This window comes from Elgaria multicarinata, chromosome 1 (assembly GCF_023053635.1).
Source record: "Elgaria multicarinata webbii isolate HBS135686 ecotype San Diego chromosome 1, rElgMul1.1.pri, whole genome shotgun sequence".
Taxonomy (NCBI): domain Eukaryota; kingdom Metazoa; phylum Chordata; class Lepidosauria; order Squamata; family Anguidae; genus Elgaria; species Elgaria multicarinata.
Window position 1 is genome coordinate 900,351 of NC_086171.1, and position 14,299 is coordinate 914,649.

Consider the following 14,299-nt stretch of genomic DNA (forward strand, 5'->3'; position numbering starts at 1 on the left):
CTCCACACCCTCCATTGCTCCGTTATCCCTAGTAAACAGTCTTAGAATCAGTCATATTTCCCCAACAGGCACATCCAGTGAAGAAAAATAATTGCCAGGCTGAGGGCTCTCACAGAACTAAAGGCCAACATTTCAGGGTGGAGTGGTGCGTTTCCAAGAAACGTAGTTCCATTGCCTCCATGGGGGGTGGGGGCAATGGCAGAGCAGGCCACATGTGTGAGAACTCTGCCCGAGGAGAGCCTCCTGCCCATAGTGCCAGCTGCAGGGCAGAGCAGAAGGCCAACCACAGGCTCAGCAGGGGGACTGGGGGCACCCAGCTTCTTTATCTGAATGATGTACAGGAAAGTCTAGGAGTAAAATGGGCTAGGACCCCTCCAGAAAATTTGGCTGCCTCCTAAGAGCTGCCCTACATGTCAAATGATCGTTATGGATGGCCTAGAAGCCTATGAGGTGGTAGCATTCGAAGACTAAGGAATTGCTAAGATCATTCAGTGTTCCATCCCCCTTTCTTCCTCACGCTTATATTGTTTCTTCTCATAGTAGAGTAATTTAGAAGCAAAGGATGAATGTACTGCAGCAGACGGTTAATGGGTGGGGGTTTCTTTGGGCATAAAACAAACAAACAAAGGACAGCCCCACAGCATGAGTGCTGAAGAGGGGCAGGGGCAGGAAGACCTTGCTGCTGCTTGACTTCCTCTAGCCTATTCTGGCTCCTGCCAGCACCTAGGAGAAAAGTAGGTGAGTCTTGAGACCATGTGCTATTGAGCAAGGTCTTGTTTTGTGAGAATCACCACTGAAAAGGAGACTCTTGCTTCCTCGCTAACAAGAGACAAATGGGGACACGGCACAGAGTTGTCGCCTCATCCAGTTTCCTCCCCACCTTGATGTGTTGGACTACAACTCCCAGCATTCCTGATCATTGGCCAAGCTAGCGGAGTATGTCGGGAGTTGAAGCCTAAAACATCTGGAGAGCACCAGGATGGGGAAGGCTGCTCCCCAGATGAGCCCAGGAAATCATCCCAACGAAGCAAGAGTTGGTCTCCCTCCAGTAACATTTGGGGACGCTGCGGAAGGCGGCACCAAGTGTGAAATTGAGAGAAGGGTGGTGGGTGGGGGAGAGAAATCAACGGTGCAAAAAGGTCGGCATAGGGAGGCTCTGCCCCCAGGGCACGCTTTTATTCAGAACCCCGCAGTCTTCCTGCGCCCCTGGCAGGCTCTGGGTTCAGCCCTTCCGCTGGCCGGGCTGCCTCCTGCTGCTCCTGCTCACGCCTTCTTCTTCTGCACGTGGGCGCAGTCGTACTTGCCGCGCACGACCTTGAGCTTGACGCCCGGCAGGTCCTGGGTGCGGCCGCCCTCCACCAACACGATGTGGTGCTCCTGCAGGTTGTGGCCCTCGCCGGGGATGAAGCAGATGACCTCCTTGCCCGTGCTGAGCCGCACGCGTGCGCACTTGCGGTTGGCCGAGTTGGGCTTCTTGGGCTTGCGGATCATGGTCTTCAGCACCACGCCCTTCAGCTGAGGGCGCCCGCCTGTCGGGCCCGGCTTGGCCGGAGGGCGCTTGGGGCGGCCTAGCCGGTGCATCTGGTTCAGCGTCGACATCGCGGTGGCACCGGGTGGCGGCAGGAAGGGCCGAGGGGGGATCAGGGTGGCGGCGCTGCTGCTGCTGCCTGGCGGAGGACAAGGGTGAGCCGGTGGGAGGAAGGCAGGGAAGGAGCCCCTCGACACCCCCCCCCCCCGCCCAGGCCCTGAAGCCCTCGCCTGCCCCACCCCAGGCCCTGAGAGGGCATATAGTGGAGGCCCCCCCCACGACCTCCCACCCAGGCCCTGAGGCCCTCGACCCACCAGACCCTGAGGGGGCGCAGTTGAGCCCCCGCTCAGCCCCACGACCCCCCACCCCAGCACAGCCCCTGAGGCCCTCGACGCCCCCAAACCCTGAGGGGGCATATGGTGGAGCCCCGCCCACCCCTACGACCCCCACCCAGGCCCTGGGGCCTTCGCCCGCCCCACCCCCACCCCCACCCCAGCGCAGCCCCTGAGGCCCTCGACGCCCCCAGACCCTGAGGGGGCATATGGTGGAGCCCCGCCCACCCCTACGACCCCCACCCAGGCCCTGGGGCCTTCGCCCGCCCCACCCCCACCCCAGCACAGCCCCTGAGGCCCTCGACGCTACCAGACCCTGAGGGGGCATATGGTGGAGCCCCGCCCACCCCTACGACCCCCACCTAGGCCCTGGGGCCTTCACCCGCCCCACCCCCACCCCCACCACAGCGCAGCCCCTGAGGCCCTCGACGCCCCCAGACCCTGAGGGGGCATATGGTGGAGCCCCGCCCACCCCTACGACCCCCACCCAGGCCCTGGGGCCTTCGCCCGCCCCACCCCCACCCCCACCCCAGCGCAGCCCCTGAGGCCCTCGACGCCCCCAGACCCTGAGGGGGCATATGGTGGAGCCCCGCCCGGCCACCTACCCCAGCGCAGAGGCGCCGCCAGCGCCCTCAGCAGTCCCGCGCAGGCCATCCTCTCCGCAGCGGCAGCGACGCACCCGGCGGGACCTGAGGGGTGGGGGGAGAGCGAGAGGGGCCAAGAGCGGCGGCTGCCTCGTGAGAGCGCTTCACCGGCCGAACGGCGGCCTGACGGGGCGCCGAGCCACAGCAGGAGACTCACCTCAGCTCAGCGCCGCCATTCCGGCCTCTGATGGGCGGGAGTGAGACGGTCCCGCTGCCTCTTCTGGTTGGCCACGGAAAGCGCCACTCGACGGGCGAGTCTTCTGATTGGGAGAGCGGGCGGGGGGGACGTCCCATCGACGCTTTTCATTGGATCAATCGCAGTCATTCCTCGTGGAACGTGGCCGGCGACGTCGAGCTCCGTTACGTGCAGGAGCGGAAGCGGAAGGGGCGGTCAGGGAAGGCCTGAAGGCGGCGCCTAAAGACTCCAGGCCCAGTGAAGCCCGTAGAACAGGGCGCGACCAGCCTGCAAAGGATGGGGCCGGAAGTCGCGCCTCCCCCTCCGCTTCTATGCCCTAAAGATGAAAAAAGGGCCGCGGAACTGACGGCCGGCGCCGCTTCTCCTGTGCGGCTCTAGAGCAAGAGGCGGCCTATGGCGGCCATTGCCACTGAGGGCAGGAACCCGCGCCAGTCGCTGCCGGAAGTGCTCCCGGGAGCCAAGGCGGGGTTTGACCTGCGCGCTAGAGTACTTTTGTCGGAGAGCACTGAAGGGTTCGGCCGCTCTAGGGGCGCGGCTCTTCCTGCTCTGTGCCTCCCCGAGGACCACAGAGACGAGCCTTCTGGGAGAGGCCACGCCCCAGCCCCGGGGATTGGGCCTAGACGGTTTCCACGGGAACCGAAGCCTGTGGTTCCTGTGGGGGAAGCCCCACGCCACCCCCTGAGCTATGGGGCGACATGGATCCGACCCAGGCTGGATGTGTTGGGACGCTGACCCTGCATGGCATCGATTTGGATGCGGAGGGACGATGGCTCAGAATGCCAGCCTTTGCTTTTATGTTCTACAGAACTCCAGAGATAAGGAACAGCATGAGAAAGTGATGATTTGCACGAGGAGGCGCAGATGACACAAAATTGGGTGGGATAGCTCATACCCTGGAAGACGGAGTGGGTGGGCGGCTCATACCCTGGAAGACGGAGTGGGTGGGTGGCTCATACCCTGTGAACAGGAGGGAGACAGAAGGGCTGGGGGGATGCTAGCGCCCTTCACTTGCTGGCTCCACCCTGGGGTGGGCCGTCGCTCATCTTAAGGCACTTCAATTTGGCCCCCAAAGAGGTACCAAGCAGACCTGGAGTGGTGACGCATGAAACCAAGCACCACCAGCCCAGAGAGATTCCCTAGGCAGCGTGGGCATGGTCAGAAAGAGATCTTGGGGTTGTAGTGGACAGCTCCGTGAAAATGTCAACCGAGTGTATGGCTGCTCTAAAAAAGGCAGACTCCAAGCTGAACAATCAAACTCCAAGCTGAAATTTAATAGGGATAAATGCCAAGTTCTACATTTAGGGAATAGAAACCAAATGCACAGTTACAAGATGGGGGATACTTGGCTCAGCAATACTACAAACGAGAAGGATCTTGGAATTGTTGTAGATCGCAAGCTGAATATGAGCCAACAGTGTGATGTGGCTGCAAGAAAGGCAAATGCTATTTTGGGCTGCATTAATAGAAGTATAGCTTCCAAATCACGTGAGGTCCTGGTTCCTCTCTATTCGGCCCTGGTTAGGCCTCCTCTAGAGGATTGCATCCAGTTCTGGGCTCCACAATTCAAGAAGGACGCAGACAAGCTGTAGCGTGTTCAGAGGAGGGCAACCAGGATGATCAGGGGTCTGGAAACAAAGCCCTATGAAGAGACACTGAAAGAACTGGGCATGTTTAGCCTGGAGAAGAGAAGATTGAGGGGAGACATGATAGCACTCTTCAAATACTTAAAAGGTTGTCACACAGAGGAGGGCCAGGATCTCTTCTCGATCCTCCCAGAGTGCAGGACATGGAATAACGGGCTCAAGTTAAAGGAAGCCAGATTCCAGCTGGACATCAGGAAAAACGTCCTGACTGTTAAAGCAGTATGACAATGGAACCAGTTACCTAGAGAGGTTGTGGGCTCTCCCACACTAGAGGCCTTCAAGAGGCAGCTGGACAACCATCTGTCAGGGATGCTTTAGGGTGGATTCCTGCATTGAGCAGCGGGTTAGACTCGATGGCCTTGTAGGCCCCTTCCGGCTCTGCTATTCTGTGATTCTATGAAAGTCTGGCTGTCTGTTGCGCCATGAAGAGATGCCTTTTGCCCCCTCTGCGAGCAACTCCAGCCCAGGCCCTGGAAGGAAGGGGGCGGCTCCTTCCACCCTGTTGAGGAGGGGGGGTACCCTGGGTGCCCACCCACATGGACGCCCACAAGCACCAGGTGTGTGTGTGTGTGTCTTTGCTTTCAAGCTTATGCAGCAGAGTGACAGGACCATCTGCCACGTAGACTGGAATCCAAGAGAATGCTTCCATGAATTAATGCAATAAATATTATGTAAACCGCCCAGAGAGCTTTGGCTATGGGGGCGGTATACAAATGTAATAAATACCAGAATAATAATATAAGCAGCAAGAGCCTTTATTACTGACGGCGGCAACTGCAAGCGCAACCAGCGTTTTCCATTCAGGAGGGGGCCCCAGATAGGTGCCGGGGCCAAACCAGGGCTCAGGAGAGTGGCTCAGCAAAGGCCGCCAGGGCAGGCCGCTCCTTCACAAGCGTGAGGCGTCTTTGCAGGCAGCAAAGCACAGAAGGCACGTGAGAGAGCAAGGGGCAGGATGGGGCCGGGGGCTGGCACCTTCCCACTGGCAGGCAAGCACCGCCCTGCTCAGGCAGCGTCCCCCTCTTTCTCCGGATCCTCGTAGGAAGGGGGCGCTTCCGGGTCTGTGATCGCCACGTAGTCCTCACATCCAGCCTGCAAGGAGGAGGAAGAAAGAGCAGAGCCGGCTCAGTGCCTGGAGAAGAGGCGGAAGCGGGCAGAGGGAATTGGGGTGCAGCGGCTGCTGCGGCCTGGGGGCATCTACGGGGGTGGGGAGGGGCACTGATCAAGGGCGGAAGCGGCTCCTCGGGTGTCCCACGGGCGGAGGGGCAGCCTAGGAAGTGCCCACCCCGAGGACCCCCTCCCACTATGGAGCCCCCGGGCACGGGCTGCCCCTCACTCTCTTCTGCAGACCCAGACCAGCTGGGCCCCGTTCCCAGTTCCTCCGCTTCCAATTCATCCCCACAGGAAGGGGGACTTTGCAGCGCCACCGTGACGGAGCGATGGTGGCCAGAAGCAGAACTGACCGCCTCAGGGGGTTATGCACAAAGGCTCACTCCTCTGCTCGTGGATTGGGCGCGAAAAAGAACGGCTCAGCGTTTCCTCAGAAGTAAGTGCCAGTGAGTTCCGTGGACTTGCTCACAAGTAAGGGTGCAGCCCTCAGCACTGGCCTGCTCAGCACAGTGCTGTGCAACTTGCTTTTCCTGCTGCTGCCGCTGCTCCTAAATGCTTATTAGATGCTTACTAAGCTGTGGGAACAAACTCCGCTTCCCTGCGCCTCCTTTGCCCTCCTCCCTCCCTACGATGGATCGCAAGGCCCGTCCCAGCACCCAAGAGGGCTCTGGCTCAGGGCCCAGCTGCCTGGTCCTGAGGGGTCCCACACGTGCCCGCTCCTCTTGCCCTGATCTTCGCTAAGTACCCGGACGGAGCGACACAGGACTCGAAGGCCGTATCCCAGGCAGAAGATGGCGATTCCGAGAGCAGCGACGGAGACGATCAGCAGCAGCAGCCGGACACTGTTGGCAATGGTCTGGGGAGAAACGTGGGGCGGAGGTTGTGCTCGGATCAGGGAGAGGATGGGGTGGGGCAGACACACGCCCGCCCCAATTCCCCTTGCGCGCCACCCTGGAGAGCGCCACGGAGCCCTCGCTGTGGGGCAGCTCTGGGCCCAGGAGGCTCAGAGCCTCCGCCACGTGGGACAGGGGTGGGCAGCTTGTGGCCCCCTAGACCTTCCGGCCTACCACCCCCACCAGCGTCCCTCTCCTCTGCGGCTGCCGCCTGTGCTCTGGCTCTCCACGCTCTGCTCATCCTCTGCTCGCCCAGTCCTGCTCCTCAACCCCTACTTGGCATCGCCCACCTCGCAGGGCTCTTAGGAGGCCATGTGGCGTGCAGGTTGCAATGCACATCCGCCCCTGTCTCCGCCCCCCGTGAGCCTCTCCCGTCCCAGCTCTTTGCTCCCGTCCCCCACAATTTGCAGTCCCGCCCTTGACGACAGGGGACAAGGATCCACTCACTATCAGCTGCCACATCATCTTCTTGCAATCCTCCACTCTCCAGGCGTCATAACTCTTACTGGGGCTGGGGCTTGAGGGGACCTCCCATGAATTGTAATACTGTCTGCTCTTCTGGCAGAGCCGATCAATGTAGTAGGGCTTGTCTCTCATGTTGGGAACAGAAGCCACGCCTAGGGCCAAGGCCACCGCGCCAGCCACGACACTGGCCAGGTTGAAGAACGTGGCCAGGTGGACCTGGGTGCCAGAGGGAAAACACACACACACACACACCCTAAGAAAGCGAGGCCCCCAGTGTCTCTGGGGGGACCACGGACCCTCCAGCCCCCCGGCCGTTCAGGGATATGACCACAAGCAGGCTTCAAGGTGAAAAGGGAGGGCTGGTCTCCACGGAACAACCTGCGATGGAGCAGACCCCAGAAGCAGGGGTCTCTCTCCACCCCCACTCCCACCCCCACCCAGGTTCCCCCTGACTTACCCAGCCACCGCTGCGTCTCTCGCCCACCACAGAGAAGGTGCCAGCTAGGATGCACTGAGGGAGGAAAGGGCAGTGTGAGTAGCCCCCGCCTGGGCACAGCCACCCCCTCCCTGGCCCCTCTCCAGCTCACTGGGACTGAGTGACCTCCTCACGGGTAAGTGCGCAAAGGATTGCGGCCTAGATGTGCCGACCACTCAGCACAGTCTTTCTGTGGGTTCAGTTGAGGCCACGCCAAGTCAACCAAAGTGGGAGATGGTTGAACTTGGAACAGAGGGAGCTTGTTTGAGGTTCTCTCCCAACTGAGCCGGGCAGAAACGGTGGCTGCCTGCCTGGTCCCAGGGATTCCCCACGACTCACCACGCTCCCCATCCAGAAAGGGGCTCCGTTATATATTAAGCGGTCTTCGTAGTAGCTTGAATAGGGCCCCAGCCCCAGGCTGATCACCACGCCCAGGGCGATGCACATCAGCCCAAGCAGGATCTGGGCCGCCTGGAAGTAAATGGGGAAAGAAGTCCAATGCTGGAGCTGGGCTCTTGCTTGCCTCCCAGTGAGCAAGCCAGGTACCCCCCTGCAATTCCCCCTGCTTCCACGCTCCCCCCCCCCCACCCAGGGAAGAAAAAGCCCTGGAGCTGCCAGGCAGGGGGCTTCCTTTAATCCACGGCTCCGAGCCAGCCCCTGTTTTGAACGCCAGCACTCCGCTCTGTCGCAGGCAGAAGAGGAGACGTCTCTGTGCGTGCACGGAATTCCTGGTCCACACAGTCACCCAGTCCTGGCTGTGTGTGCCCCCAGCTCCTCTTCCCTGGGGGCTCAACCTCCCCACATCGCTCCCTCGCGTGGCCCACGGCCTTTACCCCCAGCACTTTCTGCTCCCCGCTGCATCCGGTCCTGGCACGGGGAGTGGCAGCGGGCGAGAACTCCTGGGCCTTGGAGGCTGGCTTGGGGCACCTCATGGCTGCCACGGCCTTGAAGAGGTAGGCGAGCGAGGACTCCTGGCTGATGTGGACGTTGACCACCGTCTGGCCTGGGCCCTCGGTGGCCACCTCGGTCCCGTTGACCTTCACGACGCTGTGTGACATGGTGCCCTCTCCTTGCGAGCCCATCGAGAGTGAGATGCTTCACCTGGAGGGGGGCAGAGGGGAGGGAGCAGGGGGAGGGGCTGAGATCCTTGTGAAAGACAATGCGTGGGGGAAGAATGGGTGGGGGGACGCCACTAACACACTCCCCGACATGCACACCTTTCCCAAAGGCTGGGATTTTGCGGAAGAGAATTTCCTTGGACAGAGAGCCCTGCAGAGATGTGGGGCAGACCTACCCTACAGCAGGAGCCACATTGATCCCAGCCTAATGGTTGTGGCTTCCCCCAAAGGCTCTGGGGTGAGGGTGGTGAGAATTCTTTGCCAAGCAATCCATGGCTCCCCCTCATAGGACTACATTTCCCAAGCTTCCCCAGGGAGAAGACTACGGTTCCCAGGGTTCCCCAGTTGCGGTAGACGACACCTGCAGCACAGACCTCCCTTGGCAGTGCATTTGGGACAGTCTGCTCCATGGCACATGCACAGGTGGAAGTGGCGTTGTGGTGCCCAGCAGACGCACAGGGCAGTCCTGGACCAACAGCAGCTCAGAAGGGCAGGCCCAGGCCCAGGGCCCCTCCCGTTTACCGATCCCTGAGCAGAGCAACACCCACAGCCATCAGCAGAGAGCAGACGAGCGGCATCTCAGCCGACCTCAAGGAAGCAGCGGCAGCGTTACGTTTTTATTTCTTTCTTTCGTACCCCTGCCTTTCTACCAAAAGAGGGGGCTCAAGATGGCTTGCAGAACGAAAGTAAAATTGATCAAAGCAATACAATACAAAAATGCCAAAAAGAGCTCCGATGACAGCAAAGCATCCAGGGACAACGCTCCAGGCGTCTCCTGCACGGTCCTCCCTCTCGCTGTCTCATGGCAGCCAATGTCTGACTCTGCCCACTTTGTCAGTTTGGGATTGGGGGGCGTGGGGGGGGGGGGAGAAGGACACTTCCTGAAATGACTCTGTAGCCATTAAGATTTGACAGTATACAAAGGAAGCTTAAAGCTTTGAGCAAAATCTTTGCTCGGGGCTCTGTGGATCTGAATTAAGAACTTTTTGTCAAGAATCTCTTGCCAAGCAGGGAGGGGGGATTTCATGTGAGTATGAAATAGAAATGAAGTCACAGAGGCCAATCTCACTGCTCTCTCCCCCCACCCCCAGTTCTTTGGATGGCTCCTTTGTTCCAGTGCAATGCGGGACATGGTCTCACCTTGCCAGTTCCACTTTGGCCCAGGGGCTCCACGCACATTCATTTCAGCGTGGCTTATTAGCCAGCCATTGCTTGCGCTGGGCACTGGCCCCGCCATGCCTGACTCCTCTGAGCAAGCCAGAGTGCGTGGGACAGGGGCGCTCTTCAAAACTGGAGGATCCATGGCGCGCGCTGGCTGGGCCATGTGTGGCGTCGCCGGCCTCTCGCACGTGTGGGCAGCCTGGGGTGGTGAGGACAGGGGCTGCCTTGTAGGGAGACCTCCCTCTCGTGCCTGTGGGGAGAGGCTCCGTTCGATTCAACACAGAATCATAGAATCATAGAATAGCAGAGTTGGAAGGGGCCTACAAGGCCATCGAGTCCAACCCCCTGCTCAATGCAGGAATCCACCCTAAAGCATCCCTGACAGGTGGTTGTCCAGCTGCCTCTTGAAGGCCTCTAGTGTGGGAGAGCCCACAACCTCCCTAGGTAACTGATTCCATTGTCGCACTGCTCTAACAGTCAGGAAGTTTTTCCTGAAGTCCAGCTGGAATCTGGCTTCCTTTAACTTGAGCCTGTTATTCCATGTCCTGCACTCTGGGAGGATCGAGAAGAGATCCTGGCCCTCCTCCGTGTGACAACCTTTTAAGTATTTGAAGAGTGCTATGGCCTGTGTTGGACTTCCAGGGCAGTTTGTGGTAACTGTTATTGATTGGTTGATTGATTGGGATGCACCAGGGAGGGGCAAGTGTTCGAAATCCAGTTTAAATCCATAGGTGCCAGCCATATCCTAGGACTTGTCAGCCCTGGTCTTGGGCACTGGTTGTCCATCATTGGGAGGGAGGGGGGAGAGGGTTAAATCCTGGAGAGGCAGCTGGACAAGCATCTGTCGGGGATGCTTTAGGGTGGATTCCTGCATTGAGCAGGGGGTTGGACTCAATGGCCTTGTAGGCCCCTTCCAACTCTGCTATTCTATGATTCTCTTCTCCAGGCTCAACATGCCCAGTTCTTTCAGTCTCTCTTCATAGGGCTTTGTTTCCAGACCCCTGATCATGGAGCACGTCTACCCTTAGTTGCCAAAGCAACTGCAGCTGGACGACCTAAATCTTGGGGGTACAGAAGACACCCCTCCAGCAACTGAGATATCCTACCCCACTCCCCTTTGGTTCTGCCAGGAAGGAACGTGGTGTCCCTTCTAGCTTTCTCTGAAGCGAAAAACAACCAAGGCCGCTAACAAGTTACCACTTTCTGAATGAGCAAAACTGGCTGTTTCTCTTCCACTGCAAAAGGCCACTTCTGGGTCTATTCTTCTCTGAATGAGTCCTGGCTCTCTTCCCCTCACAAAGCCTTCAACCCCCACCAGATAGGCTGCCTGCCAGGCTGGGCTTTCTTTCATGGCGGCTTCCGCCTTGTTCCAAAGAGACGCTGGTGCTGCCCTGCCCTGCGGAAGCTTAAGGGGCTGTAAAATGCCAGTTGTTCCTCTTCTGAAGGTGTGTTTACAACCCACCACAACCGAGTCCAAAGTCTGCAGCGAGCAGAGAGAGGACAAATATTTATCCAGAGAAGCAAAGCAAGATGGCTGGTTGCTACGTGGGGCAGTCCTGGGACCCTGCTGCAGGAGAAGCGGCACGGAATCGTTTGGTGGCACCTTAAAAGATGAGCAGGTTTCTTGTGGCAGAGGGTTCCTAGGGCCAGAGCCCACTCTGCATTGCCTTTCTTTGTCCATCTCATTAACAAAAGTTTCTGTTCTAGTTCTTATGATGCCACAAAAGGCTTCTTTGAATTTAAGATTACTCAACAACTTCCCCCTCACTCACTCTGCAAGAGCTCACATAAATCAGCCGACAGATGTTCACACATTCCACCTCTGGATTTTTCACTCACAAACACAGGCACAAACCTCACATTTTTATAAAAGCCACGCCTTTAATCAGTCAAACTCAGAGGAGGAGAAGCAGGTTTAAGGGGAAATTAACCAGAGCGATTTCCTTGAAGCTGAGAGCTACCCCACCCGTGTTCTCTGTGGAACGCCCTCTTGTTTTTTGGGGTGGGTGTGGCCCTGACATCCGGATTATAGTGAAGAGGGAAAGGGCTCACCCCTTCCCCAACATCTCTCTCTCACACACAGACCACCACCACCACCCTGCCCACAGAGATGCAGGATGTCTGATCACAGCCCTGTCTCGTTTGGTCCTTCGCACCTGCGCTTGCTCCTAGCAGTTTGATCAAAAGTCTTGCCATGCCTCAGTGCTCTGTCTGTTCCCCCCACCCCAAATAAGCCCCCAGTCAGGGATGCAGAAGTGGCTTACCCACTGCCACAGCGCAGACAAACCTGGGAGAAGATGGATGTTGCTGGGAACTACTTCCTTGTGGACGCAGCCAGGTGGGGTCCATAAACTGCAGCTGGCTGACGACACGCTGCAAGGCCTTTTTATCCATCTAAACTGGGAAGCCAGCCAGCTGGGCATCATCATCAAGAGCCTGAAGTGAGTAAATCCTTTCCTGGCATTTTTGTGCACCTCACTAAGCCTGCACGCGGATCCAGCTCAGAACCTTAACAGGAAAATGCAAAGGAAAACACACACACGCGCACATTAGTATTAGTATTTCTATACCACCCCACAGTTGAAACTCTCTGGGCGGTTTATAAAGATTAAAAAACACTAGAATACAGTATACAAAGTTTTAATAAAAACAAAAAAGGAGAGATTCCACACCTTGGCATAGATGCAAAATAGAGCCGTTATTTCTTTTTGCTGTGTGATCAAGCAGAGACTTTGGATGACATCTCCCTACTTTCAGAATGAGGGTTTAGGAATAGAGCATGTTGTTATTTGCATTGTGTGCAGCCTTCTGGCAACATCTGGTTAGCATCCCAGCCACGGGGGGGTGACGACTTGTGGCCCTCCAGATGTTGTTAATAATAATAATAATAATAATAATAATAATAATAATAATAATAATAATAATAAATTATTTATTTGTTGGAGGAAAATTCTGAGAGTGCCTTGGACTGCAAGAAGATCCAACCAGTCCATACTCCAGGAAATAAAGCCAGACTGCTCACTTGAGGGAATTATATTAAAGGCAAAACTGAAGTACTTTGGCCACATAATGAGAAGACAGGATACCCTGGAGAGGAGGCTGATGCTAGGGTAAGTGGAAGGCAAAAGGAAGAGGAGCCAAGGGCAAGATGGATGGATGATATTCTGGAGGTGACAGACTTGACCTTGGGGGAGCTAGGGGTGGCAACTGCCGACAGAAAGCTCTGGCGTGGGCTGGTCCATGAAGTCACGAAGAGTCGGAAGCGACTGAACGAATAAACAACGAAATACCCGCCTCTCCCTCTGGATCGAGGCGGGGTACAACACAATTAAAAATACCACAAAGTACCTAAAACTAATTCAAACGTTTAAAACCAGTGCATCATTAAAAGCAGCTCAACATTAAAAAAGGCATCTTAAAATTCAGCTGGGTAGCCCTGCCGGAAGAGATCAGTCTTTATGTTAGCTCTGTTGGGGCTGATGGAAGTTGTGGTCACTGGTTAAAAAATGGTTAAAATATTTATTTATTTATTTATTTATTTATCATACTTATACCCCGCTCCTCAGCCAAAAATGGCTCTCGGAGCGGCTTACACTTAGAAAAAAAGACAGTCTCTGCCCTCAGGCTTACAGTCTAATAAAGACATGACACACAAGGAAAAGGAGTCAAGGAGGGAGGGAGGGAAGAGAGAGAGAGAGAGAGAGAGAGAGAGAGTCCAAGAGGAGCAGGCCCCGATGTTACTTCTGCCTGCTCCTGTCCCCTCGGTCTTTCTTCTTCCCCACAGGGCCAAGATGGCAGTTTGCCCTGTGGGGGGGGGGAAGAGTCCAAGAGGAGCAGGCCCAGATGTTACTTCTGCCTGCTCCTGTCCCTTTCTGGGGACGCTTCCCGGGCAGGATCTACACTACTGCTTTAAAACGGTTTATAACAATAGTAACAACTGTTGAGGCCCAGGACACACTCCCTATACAGTCTTCAAAACGTTTTCAAAGTGTTATATCCTGCTCAGTGTAGATCTGGCACTGGGCCCGTCCCCGGCTTCCTCGTGGCCACAGGCCCCCCCCCCGTCCCCCCCGGCGCGCGGAGGGAGACAGGCAGGGAGGGAGGCAGAACCCCCGCCGGGGCTGGCGCCGAGTCCAGCTCCATCCTTGCACACCCACCCGGAAGAGCCGGCCCGGGCCACGAGGCGGCAGCTCTCCGTTGGGGCGGGGGCGGGAGAGGCCCCGATCTCTGGAGCCCGCGCGTAGATCAACAGAATTTGCTTGGGGGGAACCTTAAGAACACGGCTTCCCCCCAAGGTTTCAAGCGTTTTGTCTGGCTTGAAGCTACGGAACGCCTTCCAGCCATTATCTGGGACGGAAGGGGCGCGGGAGGCAGACGACGTCAGGGGAGGGACCTGAGCAAACGCCATGTGTGCCTAAGAACGAGCGTGCCATAAAATGCTCATCCGATGGCGCGCATTAGCTGGTAACTTCTTGTTCCGACCAAAGCAAGCAGGCAAAAAACCAATGCAGAGGAAGCTACAGAGGGGGAGAGAAAATATCCCAACCAGCTCCATCACATCTAGTAAAATGCGCGTCTCCCGTCACTTCTCTGTCGCGGCTCCCACGTCGCTTCCTGAAAACAGTGAGCTGCAACCGGACTTAGTGAGGTGTGGTGTGTGTGTTTTTGCAGTGCAATCATGGCCAGAAGGGGTAGGAGACGCGCGAGAGGCAGACGAAGTCCTGTGAGTCATTCGCG

General features: G+C 57.2%; 2 protein-coding genes across 3 annotated transcripts; both read right to left on the reverse strand.

The window, feature by feature from the left end:
* Positions 1-1,140: 1,140 nt before the first annotated feature.
* MRPS12 (mitochondrial ribosomal protein S12) lies at positions 1,141-2,704 on the reverse strand. 2 transcript variants are annotated; one of them, XM_063121711.1, is made up of 2 exons: positions 2,466-2,704; positions 1,141-1,667 (listed from the first exon to the last, which is right to left on the reverse strand). In XM_063121711.1, exons 1-2 carry the CDS (start codon positions 2,512-2,514, stop codon positions 1,264-1,266), a joined length of 453 nt encoding a protein of 150 aa, XP_062977781.1. In that variant the 5' UTR covers positions 2,515-2,704; the 3' UTR covers positions 1,141-1,263. The 2 variants fall into 2 exon arrangements, with proteins under 2 accessions (XP_062977781.1, XP_062977787.1); XM_063121717.1 differs by having other exon boundaries at positions 1,141-1,660; positions 2,462-2,704.
* Positions 2,705-5,074: 2,370 nt separating this feature from the next.
* On the reverse strand, positions 5,075-11,947 carry LOC134395533 (transmembrane protein 176B-like). Its single transcript, XM_063121700.1, has 7 exons — positions 11,850-11,947; positions 8,117-8,384; positions 7,623-7,754; positions 7,266-7,319; positions 6,791-7,024; positions 6,196-6,306; positions 5,075-5,432 (listed from the first exon to the last, which is right to left on the reverse strand). The coding sequence occupies exons 2-7, from the start codon at positions 8,363-8,365 to the stop codon at positions 5,346-5,348; spliced, it is 867 nt and encodes a 288-aa protein (XP_062977770.1). The 5' UTR covers positions 8,366-8,384; positions 11,850-11,947; the 3' UTR covers positions 5,075-5,345.
* Between the last annotated feature and the right edge of the window lie 2,352 nt (positions 11,948-14,299).